General features: G+C 43.7%; 1 protein-coding gene across 8 annotated transcripts in view; it reads right to left on the bottom strand.

The window, feature by feature from the left end:
* The window catches only part of MTMR14 (myotubularin related protein 14), a 44814-nt gene extending 35008 nt beyond the window's left edge, over positions 1–9806 (bottom strand). For 5 of the 8 annotated variants that reach the window (XM_047097581.1, XM_047097587.1, XM_047097582.1 and 2 more), the window contains exons 1-3: positions 9537–9806; positions 7249–7397; positions 2112–2220 (exon numbers count right to left, since the gene is read on the bottom strand). In XM_047097581.1, the coding sequence (XP_046953537.1) occupies positions 2112–2220; positions 7249–7397; positions 9537–9692 (414 nt within the window). In that variant the 5' untranslated portion in view covers positions 9693–9806. The remainder of the gene's footprint in view (positions 1–2111; positions 2221–7248; positions 7398–9536) is intronic. The other 3 variants (XM_047097583.1, XM_047097584.1, XM_047097588.1) reach the window with 2 other exon arrangements.
* Between the last annotated feature and the right edge of the window lie 11035 nt (positions 9807–20841).

Raw genomic sequence — 20841 nt, 5'->3', positions numbered from 1 at the left:
AGGGCTCTTTTCTCATAGACTTGTCTAGTCTGTAAGTGCAAACAATCTGCCATTCAGCAACCCCACTTGTTCAGCTGTTCAGTGTGGCATTTCCAAAACACATTCAGGAAAGTTCCTTACTCATGGTCTGCAGACAAATGAGAAACACCAGACTTGACAAAGCTACACAGGTCTCTCAGCTACAAGATGTCTCAGAGCCTTTGTTATATTAATGTACATGTACCAACATACTTTATGAATTTGGAGCCTGGAGGCTAGGCCAAATCTACTATCACTGTGTGACAGAGAATGCTTTTCACAAGCATATCCTTAAAATACTGTTCTCTGGGGGGGCGCCTGGGTGGCTCAGTTGGTTGAGTGTCCGACTTCGGCTCAGGTCATGATCTCGCAGTTTGTGAGTTCGAGCCCCGCATCGGGCTCTGTGCAGACAGCTCAGAGACTGGAGCCTGCTTCGGATTCTGTTTCTCCCTCTCTCTCTGCCCCTTCCCCACTCATGCTCTGTCTCTCTCTCTCAAAAATGAATAAATGTTAAAAAAAAAATTTTTTTTAAATAAATAAATAAATAAATAAATTACTGTTCTCTGGAACACACTTTGGGAAACACTGGTTTGAGTATTACCTATATAATTTCTAGTGACAAGCACTATGCTCCACAGAGCGGTGGTCTTTAAACTGGAGTTCAGTAACTTGCAGGAAGATGCCAACTTCCCAAAGGGGGAAGGGGCACAAAAAGCTGTAAGGTGATCAACTTCAGGAGCTTCCATACAAGCTTTCCCTAAAATATACCTTCCCAAGGAAGCCTTCATTCAAGTCCCCTTTCCTAACCCCCTTTCACATTTGCCCTTCTCCCATTTTACAAAAGAAAGGCACAAAGGGGTCCAAACAAGGCTCACATCTCTCCTCCTCGCTGCCCTGGCACTCAACCACCCACTGGATAACCACAGCTGGACTCTGCAAGACACTGGGACTGCAACATGTGCCCTCAAGTATCTGCCCACTGAATAAAGAGACTGCGTTTGCTCCCCTCCCCTCCTTCAGGCTCTCCCTACTTCAGTCCGCTCCTCCTAGACTAATCCTCCTGAAAAAGCTACTTTCATCCTGTATTTCCCTGTTCAAAAATCACACTGCTCTCCTGGCAAATGCAAGCACCATGGTCAGCATTTGGCCTCCTGCAATCAGTCCCTTCCATGCTCTGGCCTGGCATGAACCTTCCACTTCAGTGAGGGAGGCATCCTGGCCCCTCTAGTTCCTGTCTCCATGCCTTTTCCCATGTTGCATCACTTGCTCAGAAAACCCTCCCACCCATCTGCCGGCTAGCATTGTTTTTCCTCTGGTGCTCTCAAGCTATGTCCTGCTCTCTAAATGAGGCTATCAGTGGCTCAATCCACACTGCTAGCCCTGTGTTTCTCTTACACCACACCGCAGGGCCCTAAATTTCAGTGTGGAAGCCTGAGGGAACTCCAGGTAAGTTCAACCCCCCAGCTCTCTTGGTAAACTTGGCGAAGTTATTTAATCCCTTTGTTTCATCTGCAAAACGAGACCATCCATTACATTAAAGGATTATGAAAAGACAGGTAAAATGAGACCACACTGGGGACCCAAATTAACAACCATCACTAGAGTATAAGCTCCATAAGGGTAAAGACTGTTTACACACTGATGTATCTTATGGCTTGAAACATAATACACATTCAATAAACACTTAGTAAATTATATGATTGAAAGAACGAACACATAACAATGTATTAACTTACTTGATCTAATCTACCCCATAAACCTGTGATGTAGGTATGACTGTCATTCCTACTTCTACAGACGAGGAAACTGAGGCCTTGTATAGAAAGAAGAGAGCCAGGATCTGAACCTAGGCAGTCTCCAAAACACAGGGTGGGGTACTCTGGTGTGACTATCCCTTCCCTACAGAGACTACCGTGAAAGGTGGTGTAAGAATTGGTCTGTTTTCTCTGGGCTGCTTTGCACAGCACCAGGCACCCAGTAATTACCTAACACTGGGCTGGCAAATGCCAAGAACAAGACAACCCTACACTTTGCATTAAGCCAGTTACCCTGAAGAAGGTCTCAGAGAGTGTGAGGCTATGGTACGTTCTTACCTTGCCCTTGAACAGGATCACCGGGCACACAAACCGTCCTCTGCACCTGGCTGTCTTGCTACGGTTGACGAGGTCTTGCAACTTGCTCACTTGCACGGTGCTCTGAAACCTAATGCACAGGCAAGAGACAGGTCAGGCTGGTTTCTAAGTGGGCATTTTGTGTGTGTGTGTGTGTGTGTGTGTGTGTGTGTGTGTTTTCACAAAGACCCCATGAGAGGTCTGCATATGTGTGTGTCAATACTCATTTGGAATTTAGTAAATGCTTTAATCCCTAAATTCTAGATCACAGATAAATTTTTTTCAGGAAAAGAAAAAAAATGCTGTATTATAGGTATTAAAATTTAAGTCATCCTGATTTTAGAAGCTTTAAGATGAAAAAACAGTGAGCTACTTTGAAGACATGGGATACAAAACAGAAACACACAGCAAACTGGGTGTTGACCATGTCTAAAGTACACTTTTTTCCTCCCATAATAGGACAACAGGTGCCCTGGGGAGTGTATGGAAATCATAGCGCCATTTTTGTGAACTTTCAGGGGGCAGGGTAAGCTGAAGGCTCACATCTCACATGGTGATAAGCTTCTGAAACTTCCTCAACATCCCAATTGTCTCTAACAGTCCAAACAGCAAACAGGGCAGGTAATGTTGGAGCAATGGAAGTAAAAAGAAGCTATGTGTGGCATGGAGAAATAAAGTAGTTAATCCAGTGGGTGTGGTAAGGGAACTTCCAAAACAGGAGTCAGGTTGAGAGATAAGCTCTGGCAAGGCACACCCATGTCAAATCAGTAGACCCGTAAAAAAAAAAAAAAGGGTCTCCTCTTAAAGACTCACCTACCCATCTTGAGCAAAACACTCCACATCAGCCAGTCAGAGCTTCTGGTTGCACAAGAAATGAGAGGCAGGAAAGTTAAAGAGTGGGAAGCTAAGTAGATCAAGTGAGCAGAAGGGAGGGAAGACACTCCTGTTCCCTCCTTACAAGGGCTGCACTTCCAGGTCAAGTCCTAGAGGGCATTTAATTCCTTCTATGTCCTAATCCTTCTAGGCACCCATGTTACTGCACACGGCACACACATACAAATAACCGTTTCCGAATGCGTAAGTTCAATGCCTCCTACACATCTGTGGTATCTTTTTAGGCCTATATGGATGTTGTAGGGATTAATAAAGTCTTTTAGAAATACTGCTGATTTTTTAGTAGTCTTCATAGATCTATTCACAAGACATAGTTACTAAAAAAATAACTACTATCAAGTGGGGGTCTGAAATTGAAGTTAAAAAGGGGTTTTCAGATAAAAACCTGGACCAACAGTTTGATGATCTTGGAAGACAACAAGGGGGTAAAGGAACAGAATTTACACTTCCCATGGCGTATTCTTCTGTAAGGTCTGATTTAAGATGTTACTTTTGTAATTTTTTTTTCCCTTTTTGAAGAAAGGAAGAAAGGAAACTTGAAGAGGCTGGCGTGTTCTTCAAGCTGTGTGTAGGGTGGCACTGGCCCCCCACCAGGCCCCAGAAAATTCATGGCTCACTGAAAACCAGTTCTGCCACTTCCCCTCACTCAGTTTCTCTATGAAATAAAAAGGCACCTCAGTACAAAATAATCTAATTGAACTTAGGTGCCAGGAAAATACGAAACAGAGAGCACATATAATACTGTCCACAACAGTCTTCCTCTCACGTTCTGGTGGCCTCAGGCCATTTTCACAGATCTGGTCAGCACCATCTATTGCAACAGAATCTCACTTAGTCACAACAGCAGCTCCCTCTGAGTTCTAAATGCCTTGAAACTGCATTGGATTCTCCCAGGTTGAGACCATCCGTTCCACAAACTCCACAAAACCAAGATGGAGAACATGCCAGTATTTCCCTCGTAGGGGCTCTGGGCAGTCGTTTAATGTAGAAGCAGGCATACTTTTTTTCTGGTTAGGCTAGGTGGTTTATTTTGCTGGTTCTCCTACTCAAAGAACTGATTCAGTTTCTGTTCTCAGTGGTTCCTGTTTTTATTTTTATTATCTCTTGGCCTTAGGATCTTTTTCTTACAGTGCTAAGCAGTGAGCTGTGTCTGGCACATGATACTCAGAACTGAGTGAATAAATGTTGGCTTGTATATTTATGTTGGTCTTGTGGGACTGAGCTATCAACCTGTGCAATCTGATGCTATCTCTGGGTAGACAGTGGCAGAATTGAGCTGAATTATAGGACACCCAACTGGTATCCAAGAATTGGTGGTGTGGGGGAGCCTCCAGCCCCTTCCACATGGGAATTAGGTACAGAACTTAACCACCATCCCCCAAGGCCTCATCTGTACATCCCCTAATTCCGTCTCTTGTTACACTGTCATTGCTTATTTATTGGTCTTTGTTACCCACAAGACCTAGGAGGAGGGACTTCATCTATCTGGCAGGGCTTCCACTGCATCCCTGGGGACTGCCACATGGCAGCAGCTCAAGGAGTTCTTGTTGACAAACACATGTCTTGGCTGTTCAGAGATCCCTGTCCAGGCTTCTATTCCCAGATGATGGGCTAAACCGGGGAGGGGGATTAACAGAACTAAACTGCTTCCTGAATCCAGTTCTATCCTGTGTAATGGGGTCTAATTAGTGTCATATTAACACCAAAGCCAGGTATCTAAAAAAACAAAAAATTCTGCTTCCTCTCATCTGAATGTGCATGTACTGCCTTCTCTTCAACAGCACTGCCCACTCAGAATTACTTCAAGGCCTTAGAAGGAGTAAAAAGTAAAACAAACTCCAGTAACTCCTTGAGGGTTATGAATATACCACCACGGCCCTGGCCTAGAAGGGGCAACCCTGCTGGTGGAAGAAGTGTGGTGGTGACAGAAAGAAAAGGCAGACAGATGGACACAGCAGAGTGAGGAAGACACAGATTTTAAACCCATCCTGCTTACCACTTCTGTGATCTCAGGGAAAGGCAAGTTACTTCTCTGGGTTTTAACTTTCTCTTCCGTACAATGAATGGGAAGTGATACTACCTACTTCACTGAGTAGGTGCAGGACTTGAGTGAGCTACTGTGTGGAACCCTAACACCTGCCAAACAGTAGGCACTCAACACACATTATTAGTTTCCTCTTCTTTAAAGGCTAGACTGAGTCAGCACTGAACTGGTTTCCTTCCAGGAAAAGCTTCTGTGAGGTCACCAAGACTGAGTTCCTTAATGTACTGCTACTACAGGGTGGTCTGGTATCACCTGGCAGCTGGTGAGAAAATGCAGGAGCTCAGGCCCCAGTCAGACCTACTGAATCAGATTTTGCATTATAACTAAAGCCACAGGTAATTCACTCAGAGTCTGCTTGGAGAAGCACCATCCTGACTACAACTGAGCTTAATATCAGAATGCCATCAGGGCACCAAGGTAAAACCACCAGCCAAAAGTGAAGGCGGTGGAGAGGAGGGCGAGGGCAAGGAAAAAGAGATCTTGTTCAGAAACTTTAGCGTAAGGGTTTATAGATGGTGAGTCTACCTAATTCTGAAAGAAGTTATGAAGAGACAGAAACCATGTATAACAGAGCCATCACAAAGCCCAAATCTTTAGGCTCAGAGATCCCTGGGGTTCTTAAGCTACACAACTGGGGATATGATACAGTTTCTATCATCTACATACAATCTGTTTTTCTAACACATTCATTTTTCTTAGTGAACCCCACCACAACGTCGTGAGACGGCACACTTAGTAGACATTACGTTTTACAGATAAGGAAACTAAGGTTTAGTCTTTAAACTCCTCTGACCTGGTTGTTCTGCTTGAAAGCCTTCTCTGACTCCCTGTGGCATATAGCAGTGGCTCTCAGGCTACAGCATATGTAAGATTCATCTAGGGAGCTAAGAATGTAGATTCTGGAAATCCTGATTCAGGGGCCCCAAAATCTATGATTTTAGGGGATACTAACATAATAAAAACCACTAACACCCACAAGTCCACACTCCTTGGCCTGAGGATCAAGACCATATAAAAATTGGTCCTTTAGGACTTGTCAGGACTGCGACTCATCCTTCTAATTCCAGCTGAAGAGGCTCTCTACCATGGGGTCTTCCCAAACACACACATTCCAGGCAGAATTAACCATTCTCCCTGGTTTGTCTGCAGAAGCACTTCTCAAACTTTAATGTGCATCCAAATCACTAGGGCATCTCATTAGGCTGTGATTTTGATTCAGTGGCTCTGGGGCCAAAGATTCAGAGTCTCCAGCCAGTTCCTGGGTGCACTGAAGGGACACATTGAATAGCGAGGGCCTGCCACACTGCACAGCATGACTCTACTGTAGCATTCATCATAATATCGCACCTACAGGGCCGTGCTTTCACAGATCCTGTGAACAACAGTTCCTGGATTCTCTTAAAATCAGCAGCAAGCACGGAAACTAGGGGAACAAACTTAGAGATCAACATAAAGCATTTCCTGGAGCCTCCAGGCTGTGATTATTTATTAGTGTCAAACAGCCTACAGGTTGTATCTTGTGGCAGGTGCCTTATATATCTGTTTTTGTTTCACCTGTTGTTACCCCACAGAAAGCACTCAGGCCTTGGTAGGGCCTCAGTGAACAGTAGCTCTTATTTCTGATTCTTACAATAAACACGTCAGGCTTGTAATAGCCCCACTTATCATCAGGGATTGCACTAGCCACTTTCTAAACAGAGGCAGAGACTTGCCGATGAGAAAATGAAGAGACAAAAAGATTAAATAATTTGCTCAAGATAGTTATACAGCCAGTGTGTAACTCAAGCAGTCTGACTACAGACTTCAGGCTCTTAAGCTCTACATATGGTTAAGTGCTCTTAAGAACTTTGACACAGCATACCTCCCACCCATACTCTCTTAAAAAAAGGATACTAGGGTTCAGAAAGGTGAGGTGTGAAATAAGCTGTCTTAAGTCAGTGAGCGCTAGGTAGGGGAGAAATAGTCCACTACTGTGACTTGCAACCACTCACTCTATGCCATACTACTTTGTCAGTCTAACTTATCAAACCCTGAATGAACCAAAGACACCAAGAAGGCTTCAAACCTGAGGAAAGTGAGTCTACCCCGCCCAGCTCCCCACCCAGTCGCAAACTTCCTGACTCAGTGGATGAGCTGTCAGAGCCTCCCCAGACAGGCACACTCTAGTTACATGATGCTCACGTGTCTTTCTCCTTCTCAGAACTTTCATACTCCAGGAACACGATGTGCTGGGGGTAGTGGCCACAGATATCCCCATTCACATTTTGGATCACACTGTAACAGTAGTCTCGGCCAAACAGCTCCAGACATCTCTTCTCAATGCGCTCAACCTGCACAGAGGAGGACACCTGAGCATAAAGAATATTCTGGGATTCTGAGTATGAGAATTAGACAGTTCATGACCTGGACAGGTCACTGGGAATGACATGTGCCTCAGTGATTATTATTCAATGCCTGGAAGAGACACTTTGCTGGGACACAGGCCCTGATGTGTATTTCATTAATCTATATGCAGTATGCTTTGGGAGGGTCTCTAAGCCCCTCAGTGTTGCAGTGAAACTGTTAAGCATTCCAAGGAAAGGATTACAGTTTTCATGAGATTTTCAAGGGGGTCCACAATCCATAAAATATAAAGAACTCTTGCTCTAGGTTACTTTAGCACTAACCCATTTTCTTCCCTTGGCTCCAGATTATTCCCCATTCTACAGCCACAGACAAGTACCTAGACATTCTAGTTGTTGTAATGAGTAAAAGCTACACACAAGGCTATCTCCCTACACTCTATTTTATTTGTCAAATAGAAGGAGGAGCTTCTCTTAAAACTGTTCTTGTTTAGTTTGGGGAAAGGTCCACTAGAAAAAAGGCATAAGACATGTAATATCTTGAGAAGTCAACAAGAGATCAGGAATCTTGGAGAGGCTTTAAGGCCAGATGTCGTGACAGTCAGGTCTAATTCATAACCACTCTAATCTTCAGGGGTATAAGATGGAAGAGGAAAAAACTCACAGTGGCTTAGATGAGGAATTCTCAAATTTTAAGATACATGAGGATCATGATGAAACCTATTTAAAAATGTAAATTCCAAGTTGCCACCCTCAGAAATTCTGACTCAGTAGAAATAGATGGGAGCAAGGAACCTTTATTTTTAACAATGCTGAAAGGGGCACCTGGTGGCTCAGTTAAGTGTCCGACTCTTGATTTTGGCTCAGGTAATGATCCCAGGGTCGTGGATAAAGTCCCACATCCAGCTCTGTGCTGACAGCATGGAGCCTGCTTGGGATTCTCTCTCCCTCCTTCTGTGCTCCTCTCCCACTCGTGCTCGCACTCAACTTTCTCTCTCAAAAATAAATAAACTTTAAGAAAATAAAGTAAAAAATAACTCACAGACCAAAGTTTATTTATCCAAATGAAAACAATTAAAAAAAACAAACAGGGACACCTGGGCGGTTGTCAGTTAAATGTCTGACTTCAGTTCAGGTCATGATCTCATGGTTCGTAGGTTTGAGCCCCGCATGCAGCTCTGTGCTGACAATGTAGAGCCTGCTTGGGATTCTCTCTCTCTCTGCCCCTACCCTCATTTGCATGCTCTCTCTCAAAATAAATAAAGTTAAAAACAAACAAAGAATGCTGAAACAGGTGGTCCTCAGGCTAAGCTCTGAAAAACACTTTGTTGTTTGGAGAGTGGGGAAGTCCCATCATTACTGAAGTCTCCCCTAGGTTACTCCAGAGAACAGAATGATGCCAAGTGCAGTATGCTCCAGCGGTTCCCTAAGTTCCATGGCTCAGAATGGAACAGAACCCACTAGAAAGCCTGATATTAAACTTACCAACAGCACGTGGGGAATAAGAGGAGGATTCCCAAGATTCCTGTTTGACTGTCAAACAGTACCTAGGATGGGAATGGCCTTACTAGACTGGATGCCTTCCAGATCTGGCAATAAGGAGACTAAAGGGAATCCCAAGGGGAGAAAAAAGAGGAACTGAGACTGGCTTCTGATAAAGGAATAGAGACAGTGTGGGCTGTTTTCCTGCTAGGGGAAGTAAAGGGATGAGCTTAAGTCTAAAGTCACGCTAAGCCTGTATAAGGAAGCAACACACCCGGTTCTTGTCTCGGTTCCACTCTGACCTCTGACCAGGAGAAATCCTCTAGACCATTTAAACCTGGGGGCTTTTGTACCCACATCTGATACACGGGAACAACCCTCCTCACCTTCCCCTCTCTAATCTCTGAACATGATCCCTCAGCTCTGACCTCCAAACCCCTTGTTTCAAACCAAAGGACGTCCTTTCTTGGCTTATTGTGTGACCAGTTCCTTCTTTTCCGGTTTTTAAACCCGACCCTTACTATCCAGGTCCAGATCCCGGGAACTTCCCGCTCTCCTTCCTCTGATCCCTGACCTCAGCCTTTCCGTCTGTAACTTCTCAAACCTAGGAACTTCTCTTTGTGCTTATCACACCTTGGAACTCACCTTTGAGCCGCCCGTCCCGCTACAGTCCTTGGCCCGGTACTGAGTCCGGGAGAATTCCTCCAGCAGCTCCCCGAGCCCTGGCTCCTGAGGCGGCGGGTTGCCCGAAGAAGCCGAGGGCCCCGCTGAGGCGGCAGCGGCTGCCCTAGCGCCGGCCATGGCCCAGCCCTGCTTCCCCTTCAGCACCCCACGACCCCTCAGCGCGCCTCAGCCCTGCCCATGGCACCTGGAGGCACCAACTCCGAAACCTCCCGAACAGCCTCAGCCACCGCCTTCCCTTTCCACTTCCGGCCCCGCCCCACCCTGCCGGATGTTTACTTCGGCCCTGGCCAATCCGAGCCCGGGACTCGCGCCCTGCCCCGTGATTACCGGCCCACCTCCAAATGCGGAGCGATCCAAGTGGTCTAGGGAGAGGTAGCCGGGGCAACTCGTAGATCCCTCTTGCTCCGCCCCTCGGGGTTTCCCCTGGGGAAGCCGGGCTAAACCACCGAGGCTGCGGGAGGGGTGTTAGTACGGGAACGAGGAGGAAGGAACTATGGGAAAGAAGAGGAAGACTGGAATAAACCATTGCAGGAAGAGGAAGAGGGAACGCTTGAAGGCAACTGGTTAGTGTTGGCAATCATAGTAATAATAGTAAGTAATAATAAAACAGCATTTCATAAGGCACTTCTTTTTGCACTGCTCCTCAAAACGTCCCTGTGATTATAATGCTCCTATAGTCAACCCATTTTATCAAAGGAAACGGGAGTCATAACTGTGTTAAAATTGTATAATTGAAAAGCACCATATTCTTTTTTCTTTTTTTGTTAATGGAATATTTGAAACATTCAAAGAAGTGGCGAGAATAGTATAATGACCCCCTCATGTATTCATTCGTCAGTTTCAGCAATAATCAACATAAACCAAACGATTGCTTAATCAATCTTTCCTCATTCAGTAGAATAATTTTGTAGCAAATCTCATTACTTCATGGGTGAATAGTTCATCTCTATACAGAGATTATACTATACTATACATAGTATTCATCTCTAACAGATTATCACTGTTACAAAATGATTTTTTTTGAGGGGGCATCTGGGTGGCTCAGTGGGTTAAGTGTCTGACTTCAGCTCAGGTCAGGATTTCGTGGTTCGCAGGTTCAAGCCCTGCATCATTGGGCTGCTGACACCTCAGAGCCTGGAGCCTTCTTCAGATTCTGTGCCCCCCTCTCTCTCTCTCTGCCCCTTTCCTGCTCACACTTTGTCTCTCTCTCAAAAATAAACATTTAAAAATTTTTAAAAATTGATTTTTTATTTTTTTTATTTTTTTAACGTTTATTCATTTTTGAGAGACACAGACAGAATGTGAATGGGGGAGGGGCAGGGAGAGAGGGAGGCACAGAATCCCAAGCAGGCTCCAGGCTCTGAGCTGTCAGCACAGAGCCCGATGTGGGGACCAATCCCACGAGCTGTGAAATCATGACCCCAGCCGAAGTCGGAAGCCCAACCGACCCAGTCACCCAGGCGTCCCCAAAAAATGATTTTTTAAAAAAGACAACTTAGGTGTGTTAAAAAAACAAAATTCAACGAAGTAAATTTGGCGTTATTCAACCATTCATGAACCTGGCAGCATACCAGGTAGCAAGTAGAAAGGCGCTCAGGGGAACTGTACAAAATGGAAGGATTTTATAGTCAGAAGGAAGATGGGGCAAGGAAGTTAAAAGAGTGGAACATTTCAGCCAAGTTTACCTTTCCTTAGGGGAAGACAAAGGGTCTTATCGTGCAGATTACCTCACTAGTGCTGACTAGGAAATTGCCGAATAATTGGTTCAAAATTCCACCCCTGGGAGAAGCTGAAACTCCAACTAGGTTAGGCTTTAAGTCTTGATGATGCTAAGCAAAACTGACTCCATTTGGGGGCTTATTGTTTCTTTTTAACCGGTAATACAAACTGTATTTAGTACCTCATGAAGCTGTAGTCTCTGTTCCCAAGGTCCAGAAAACTGCAAAATGGGGCAGGAGGCAGGAAGACTTTATAGGATAAAGAATAAGTAACAAGGAAGAGAAAAAATAGAAAATAAATAAGAAAGAAGGAAGGAAGTATAGAGCCCAGAGTTGGCTGGTAGCCGGGGCACAGGGATGCAAGGGCACCTGTCTCTGGGGGTCCTAAACAGACCAGGTTTATCCACTCACTGCTGACAAAATCTAAAGGCAGAGCAATGAGTAGTAGTGAAACAAGAGAGGAATTTATTTCATTGAGGGGAAGACAGCGGACTAGCATCTCAAAGATCTCAAAGACTCTCGAAGTGCTGAAAGTATTTCCAGGTTTATATAAGGAAAATGTGGGACAAAGTTCGGTGGGTACCTAAGGCAGTAAAGGTGTGGTCAAGCATTGCCATGGGATCTGGCTGGCTCAGGGTACTCCTTATTGCTTCAGGAGGTAGTTTTGGTTCCCATAAGTGGATACTTTGTCTGCAGGGTCTTTTGCTTGAGTTGTGTAATAAGCTGGAAAGAAGAATTTAATCAATTAGAAAGTTTGAAGTCAAAATGGAGAGAGTTGAAGTCCTCTTTCAGGTTTGGCATTTGGGGATTGACTAAATCTAATGTGTTTCTGGTCAAGCAGAGTATTTACAGGGACATGAAAGTTATCTGAGTTTCAGTTTGTTAACCTGGTACCCCAGGCAGGAATGACTGTACCTTGGGCCTAAAAATTGATTCCCCCTTCCCCTTTTTTGATCATTCCCTTGAATGGTTTGACTTAAAAAAAAAAAATCAGTATTAGTGTGACTCTTAGTTACCATTGTCTCTACAGGTCTCAGTATAATATACACAAGAGATGATGTCAGGATTGTATTCTTGGAACTGGTTTCATCCTTCTGTTCTCTGTTGTCATTCCAGTTGGAGAGAGATCATTTGGTGGATGACCAATGGCTGCACACATGCATTTAAAACTTTGAGAGAATGTAGCGTGTAGGGAGACAATAGTAATTATTACCAGCCAAACAATATTCATGATCCAAAGCAGCTAGCATATTGAGGATACTTCTTTTTTTTTTTAATTTTTAAATTTATTTATTTATTTTGAGAGAGACAAGGGTAGGGGCAGAGAAGAGGGAGAGAGAGAATCCCAAGCAGGCTCCACACCATCAGCACAGAACCCAATGTGAGACCCAATGCAGGGCCCGAACCCACGAACTGCAAGATCATGACCTGAGCCAAGATGAAGAGTGGGACACTTAACTGACTGAGCCACCCAGGCACCCCTGAAGATACTTCTTTAAGCCAGTTGACTTGTTTACGTATTTTGTCTATTTCACATGTCTCCACTTCCCCAGAGGTGTTTATCTAGCAACATTGTTGCGGAGAAACTGAGGCGTTGGAAATCAGGAAGAAGTTTGTCACAAGCAGAAAGAACTATATAGGATTACCAGCAGCATAGCAAATCCAACAATTGATTTACCTTCCTTTATAATGGCCTGAGATGTGTGCACAGTCGCATTGTCTTTACAGGCCAGGAGAAGGTAAAAGGTGAAGAAAAGAATCAAAATGTAGAGGCTGCTTTTAGGCAAACAGACTTGAAAACCGGAATGTAGAAATGGCCCACGGTGACCCCCTGGCTGAGTACAGACTGGCCCATCAGAGGACCCACTTCAAAAGATCCATAGACCCTAACTACGCAATGGGCTACTTACTACCAGACACAGTTAAACAAAAATGGGAAAATTCCATAGATCACCAGACCTCCTCACCTTCCTCCTTTAAAAACAATCCCCGGGGGGCGCCTGGGTGGCGCAGTCGGTTGAGCGTCCGACTTCAGCCAGGTCACGATCTCGCGGTCCGGGAGTTCGAGCCCCGCGTCAGGCTCTGGGCTGATGGCTCAGAGCCTGGAGCCTGTTTCTGATTCTGTGTCTCCCTCTCTCTCTGCCCCTCCCCCGTTCATGCTCTGTCTCTCTCTGTCTCAAAAATAAATAAACGTTGAAAAAAAAATTTAAAAAAAAAAATAAAAAATAAAAAAAAATAATAAAAACAATCCCCACCCACTGTCTCATTGTAGACAGTCTCTCCTCTGCTGTCCTACCTGATGCTTCCTTGTGGTGTATTCAATAAACTTTTATCTCCTTTGTTTTGCCTTGAGTTAATCCTTTCATGACCAGTACAACCAACTTCCACCTGATTGTTGCCCTACATTTGGGGGAGCCATCTGATCCAAGACAGACACCATAATAAAGACCTTTATACTGTAAGAATTAGGAAAAGAATGGTCAGAAAGGGAAGGAGGAATGGAAAGAAATGTCTTAGATCCTGATGCAGTTTTGGAGTGGTGGGGGGCCAGAGCTGACGGCCAAGAAAGAATTCTTGAGATGTCTTTGGTGCAAAAAGGTGATATTATTAAAGCGTGGGGTCAGGACCCATGGGTAGAAAGAGCCGCACTGGGGTTGTGAGGAGTGACTGATTATATATACTATGGACTTGGAGTTCCTAGAAAAATGTTATTCTCTGCCTGTCTCAAGTACTTGTCAATGGGCTACAGGTTATAAAGTAATTTAATTTCACCTACCATTTCCTTCTTGCCTTTGTTCCTCACATCACTATGAAGGGGAGGGTAATGTTGGGACTCCAGGAAACTGAGTCTATGGGTTTCTGGAAGTTAGGCTATTGGTAAGATTGCCTTTTTCTCATAATATACTAAGACTGATGGAGGGTCAGGTCCTGTTTGACTGTGATCTCTTATCAGTTAATCATTTGTCTTCTCCTTCTCTTAGCTTTAGGGCAGCCAGGAGTGCCTGAGAAATGCCACACTATCCCCCCCTGGGGTGGGGGAAGGAGGTCAGCTTACCTTATGCTCCCTCATCAATCTAACTTCTTGGGAGAAAGCAGTCTACCTTGATTTCAGCTACTTCTCCTCCTAGTCAATTTGATTTTGAGGTCTTTAGCATTCACACAGGACCAAATGTCAGATGTGGCCTTCTTCAGTTGTGAAATATGCACCCAACTTTTGATACCTGTGAGAAGTAAGAGAGATGATTAGCTTTCAGAAATACCAAATAAAAACTGTGCTGTCTAGTTACTAGTAGGTTTACAACCTATTGGAAATATGTATAAACCCCACCCACCACAATGAAGTCCCAAGCCCTTAGACACTTCACCTCCTGGTCCTTTTCCCCCTCTCTGTTTCATGGGCTTATTTTTGTTGGCTTTGCAATGGGCATCTGCGAAAGAACAAAGGGAGGAGTCTCTGCATCACCTCAGGGAATATACATTTATTCCAATCATACAGCTTTTTGCCTTACATGGGCATAGGTGACATCTGGGTAAGGCTGTAAACCTCTGTAGTATCAGCCAATAATGAACCAGAGGAGGGACTTGCATACTAGGAAATAAATTGTCTGCTGTAACTTCCCTGAGTGTGCCTATCCACCAGACACCGCTCTTGCAAGAACATTGATTAAAACCTCACTTCACTGTGCTCCGAGTCTTTGCATCCCTCCTTTGATTGGGTCGATGGGCTTATTTCTAACAATAATTTGGCAGTGGTGTAAATGGTCAAGAATACTTGGGGCGCCTGGGTGGCTCAGTCGGTTAGGCGGCCGACTTCGGCTCAGGTCATGATCTCGCGGTCCGTGAGTTCGAGCCCCGCGTCAGGCTCTGTGCTGACAGCTCAGAGCCTGGAGCCTGTTTCAGATTCTGTGTCTCCCTCTCTCTGACCCTCCCCCGTTCATGCTTTGTCTCTCTCTGTCTCAAAAATAAATAAACGTTAAAAAAAAATTAAAAAAAAAAAAGAATACTTGGTGGGGTCCTTTCCATGAATCTCACTTCTGCAAAAGCATTAGAGTCCAAATGACAAAAGACTTAAAAATATCCGTGCTTAAAGATCTGAAGATTCTTTTTTTAAGTTTATTCATTTTTGAGAGAGACAGATAGAGTGTGAGCAGGGGAGGGGCAGAGAAGGGAGACACAGAATCCAAAGCAGGATCCAGGCTCTGAGCTTTCAGCACAGAGCCTGACATGGGGCTTAAACTCATGAACTGTGAGATCATGACCTGAGCTGAAGTCAGACGCTTAGCCGACTGAGCCACCCAGGCGCCCCTGATCATTCTTTATTATGATGGAATCAACAAGGAAATTTGGTTATTTCTGGTGAGGGAGCCAAAGGCAAGCTGAGGGCAAAGCACAAGCTAGTAACTGTTTCCTGCTATGGGATATGTGTGATGATCCTCAGGCATTCCTGTCTGCCCAAGAACAAAGGAAACGGAAAAACAAACAGTTAACTCATAGAGATCAGTCATGCAGGAACTGAGTCTCCATCAGTTTACATATGTCTTAGTAAATTACGAGACAAAGGCAATCTTATCAATAGCCTAACCTCCAGAAACCCATAGCATCAGCCTAACATCACCCTTCCCTCCATAGTGATGTAGGAACCAAAGGCAAGAAGAAAATGTAAATAAAATTAAATTTCTTTATAACCTGCAGCCCATTGAAAAATACTTGAGGCAGGCTGAGTGTAACACTTCTCCAGGAACTCCCTACTGTCTTAATGCTTTGCTAGAGGGAAAAACAACCTTAGCTTGACAATAGCTAGGCCTCCAGTATCTTAGGAGCCCTCTTTAGCTCCTAAAGCTCTTGCATATGGAAGTCCTTTCAAAAACTTCCCTTTTGCCTTGACCTCCCCCAAATCCATAGTATATAATCAGTCACTCCTCACAACCCCAGTGCAGTTCTTTCTGTCCATGGGTCCTGTCCCCCTGCTTTAATAAAATCACCTTTTTGCACCAAAGACATCTCAAAAATTCTTTTTTGGCCGTCAGATCCAGACCCCCACCAGCACTCCAAAACCACATCAGTTTCTATGACACAAAACATTTTAAGATGAAACCTGAAATTATAACTGGTAACATTAAACCAGGGCCTATCAGATTTTTAGGAATTTTATACAAGTTCTGGAACACTTATGTTAATAACATACCCATACAAATATAAACTAAGAACATTAAACATCACTTCCTATTTGGCATGCTTACTTTGTTATTTAATAAACCAAATAGGCATTATTAATAAACAAAATTTAATAAACCAAATAAGCATTATTAACATTTCCCTTTTTATAGGGAGGGAGAACAGATCTTTTTTGAGATGTTCCAGAGACCCTCTGAAATTCTCAAAGTTAGTTCAAGGTAAACAACAACAACAACAACAACAACAACTATAACAACTTCATTTAGAATTTTATTTGGGAGAGGTTTGTAAAAGATGATCTGTTTAGGGGCACCTGGGGGCTCAATCAGAGGAGCGTGCAACTCTTGATCTCAGGATCGTGAGTTTGAGCCCTATATTGGTTGTAGAGATGACTTAAATAAGTAAAGATTTTGGGGCGCCTGGGTGGCTCAGTCGGTTGAGCGACCAACTTCAGTTCAGGTCATGATCTCACGGTTTGTGAGTTCGAGCCCTGCGTTGGGCTCTGTGCTGACAGCTCAGAGTCTGGTGCCTGCTTCTGATTCTGTGCCTCCCTCTCTCGCTGCCCCTCCCCGACTCACACTCTGTCTCTCTCAAAAATAAAATAAAACATTTTTAAAAAATTAAAAAAAAAAGAATGGGGCTCAGGAGCCTGGGTTCAAATCCCAGCACCACCAATTCTCAGCTGTGTGACCTTGAGCAAGTCACTTGATCTCTCTGAGCTAATAAAGCACCTGCCTCATAACGTTGTTGGAAGATTTGAATGGCTTACCTATAGAGCATCTGGTACAGTGCCAGGCACACAGTAATTGCTCAGTACACGTGGGAAGAAAAAAAATCAAAGCCTTTCTAAGGGGGCAACTTATTATTATTTTATTTTATTTTATTTAACTTTATTTTACTTTATTGTTTGTTTGCTTGTTTGTTTATTGTAGGCTCCACGCCCAACATGGGGCTTAACTCTGAGGACTCTGAGATCAAGAGTCTGCACCCTGTACCACTGAGCCAGTCAGACCCCCCAGGAGGGAGGCAACTTTTGAACTGAGACCTAAATAATGAGAAAGAATGAGCTGCATGAAGATCTGTGAAGATCCTTCTGGGTGGAGAAACAGCCAGAGAAAAGATCCTGAGGCAGAAGTGAACTTACTGTGTTTGAGAAGGAGAAGGGATGTTTTGGGAGCTGGAGAGGCAAGGCTGAGGGTGAGAAGGGCTGATCAGTGGTAGGAGAGATGGGAACGGTCAGCTCATGAAAGGGTGGGCTTGGAGGCTTAAGCTGGGAATTCAGAATTTATTTAAAGGACAAGGAGGAGCTGCTGGAGAGGTTCCAGCGGGGGGAGGGGGGGTGGTTCGGGGGGTGACATGGACTCTACCTGTTTGGAACAATTATGGTCTGGCTTCCATGTGGAGAATGGATTTGGAGTGAGGGTGAAAGCAGAAAAACCCGCTAGAAGCTTTACCCAGCACATGTGCAGAACCTGGGACAAGAGTATCAATGGAGGACCCTGTACCATGTGTATAAATACTTAACAGTTAAATCAGGTAGGGAAACTGTTTAATGAAACATGTTCTGTCCTCCTACCTTGACACTATACCTTCGTAATGTCAAAATTGAAAAATGTGTATAAAGCCAATTTATATGACTGAAAGCACAATATTGAAGATGGCTGGATTTAATTATTGTGAATTGTATAAGTGTTTTGTTCATAGAATAATAAAATGATACATAATTTATAAATAATTCTGGGGGGCACCTGGGTGGCTCAGTCGGTTAAGCGTCTGACTTTGGCTCAGGTTGTGAGCTCAGAGTTCATGAGTTCAAGCCCCATGTTGTGCTCTGTGCTGACAGCTCAGAACTTGGAGCCTGCTTTGGATTCTGTGTCTCCCTCTTTCTCTGCCCCTTCCCTGCTTGTGCTCTGTCTGTCTTTCTCTCTCTCAAAAATAAATAAACATTAAAAACTTTTTAAATAAAAAAGATAAATAATTTTGTATAGATTCTAGTAATTTTTTTTCTTTCTGTCCATTCAGAAATATCACTAATAATTCTGTCAGGTTTTTCATGTAATGTGTCCTATTGACAGGAGCCCAATTATAGGGTTAAAGATTTATTCAAAATACATGAAATTTGAGTTATTTTCATCCAAAATATAATTTAGGCAAATGTAAAATATTATAATTAAAAATTTTAATTTTTCATGTATGCTTTCTCAAAAGTTCTTTTTCTCCTAAAATATGCAAAATTGTTAAAGTTATAAGGCAAAATATAATTATACTAAGTGAAAGCTAAATTTTAAAATCAAGGGGCACCTGGGTGGTTCAGTTGTTTAAGCATCCACATCTCGATTTCGGCTCCGATCATGTCATGATCTCACGCTTTCTTGAGTTCGAGTCCCGCTTTGGGCTCTGTGCTGTCAGCGCGGAGCCTGCTTGGAATTCTCTGTCTCCCTCTCTCTCTGCCCCACCCTGCTATCTCTCTCTCTCTCTCTCTCTCTCTCTCAAATAAGCATTAAAAAAAACTTTAATCAAAATCATTTGAAGAAATCTGAAATTACTGTTTGAAAATTTGCTAAAGTAACATAATTTGCGACCCTGGTTGCAATACCAGGGTCTGTCTCATTGCCTGTGTGGAGAATCGGTATCACATGTCGTTCACGTTACATCTAGACAAACATGCATGTAAAATTAAGAGTAATAAAATTGTCAGTACTGCAAAATGTTTCTCAGATACCATGTGCAACTCTTGTGAATATAGAAGTAATTTCTGAGCACTTTCGGAACCAGAGAAAGGAACACAGAAAGTAGCAAGTTATGGTCGACTGTGCGGTACAGTGTTTTGCCATGAGAGAATCTATTACATTCATGCTCAGACAAGGGGAAGAATTTGACAAACTAATTGATTTGTCTTCTCTCTTATCCAAATGATTCCACCACTCAAATCCTCCCTACGATCAGAAACTGTCTGTTTTGAATGTAAGCAGTGGCACAAGCTACTGAAAACCATCTGAATGTGGTATTTTTTTTTCTTCAGAGTTATGGACAAACTTGCCCTGAGTCATGAGAGTGGATGTGTAGGATTATAGGCTGAACAGTTCTAGGACTAAGCACCAGCTCGTCAATAACAGAAGGGTCTGTGTGTTCTTTACCCAAGTTTAATGTATGTTTGTGATATATATGCTCCATATATCATATCCATAAAACATGGACCAAGAGCAAGGGTCCCTCTTTCCTGGTTTTAAGGAAATACTGCTATCTAGGAGGCTTTTGTCGTCACCCGGGAGAGGGCTACGAGGAAGGAAGCCTGAAGTCTAGGACAAGGGAACAGTGCCTGGGCCACAACTTCAGATCTGGGGCATAGGAAAGACAGGGAGCAACAGTGACTGCTCCCAGAAAATCCTTAAAGACTAGCAGGTACCACAGAGGCAGGTTCCCTCAAAGGCTCTAACCTTACCATTAGGAGTTTTGCAAACCCTGAGTACAAACAGTTCAACTTAATTTGGAGATAACTGAATGCTCGTGTTTTCCATGATTTTTTAATCAACTAATTGCATAAGCTTGTACAGAGTGCTACTGTGTACCAGGAATTGTGCAGGGCCTGGAAGTTAGTGGTGGGCAAGTTGGGGGAGATCCTTGAGCTTTGCTGTTCGCAACCTTGCAGGGAAGGCAGAGGGTAAACAGTACATCAGTGACTGGAGTGCCAGTGAAGAGCAGTTTAGGTGCTGTGGGAAAGTTTGGCTCTTCTGGAATCTCATCTGCAGAAAATCTGGACCAGGAAGCTGAGTACCTCAGTGGACATCTCTCTTAGGACAGCTGCTCAAATCAAAGAGGGAATTAACTCTCCAGCCAGATTAATTTTTACCCTCAAATTAATATTACTAAGTGGTATCCCCAGAGATACTCTGGCAGAATTTCACTTCTGTTGCTAATCAAGGACCTGTCTGGTGGATTACTTAATAGCATGCCCGACTCTGATTGTTTCTGACTTCAAGATGAATGTCTTAGGCCCAGTTGAAGTCAAGGAAATTGCTTTCCTGATCTTCAGATCTGATCCTTAACAAATAACTGGGATGGGGAGGCAAGAGGAAGAATGGCCCAAAGAAGAGTGTACGGATGAACTTTAGAGCCAGGCAGACCTGCTCGGCTGGGTTTCCAGGCTGTGTGACTTTGAGTGAGTCAACTCCATTCTCTAGGCTTCAGTTTCCTTATCTGTAAAATGAGGGTACTGGCATTTATCTCATTGGGTCATAGAAGGGATTAAAGGTAAAAATGTTTTAAAAGCCTCAACATTTTGCTTTTTCCTTATTGCACAAATAAGTTGGGCTTTCTAAATAGATTTGGTTTCTTGCTAGAGGTTATTGCCAGGAGGTTAGTTAAAATGGTTT

The sequence above is a fragment of the Lynx rufus genome, unplaced genomic scaffold (genome assembly GCF_022079265.1).
Source record: "Lynx rufus isolate CCGP_SWC_20201006 ecotype Redwood Valley unplaced genomic scaffold, mLynRuf1.p SCAF_4, whole genome shotgun sequence".
Classification (NCBI taxonomy): domain Eukaryota; kingdom Metazoa; phylum Chordata; class Mammalia; order Carnivora; family Felidae; genus Lynx; species Lynx rufus.
Note: the sequence above shows the minus strand (reverse complement) of the source record. Positions and strands in the feature narration are given on the sequence as shown.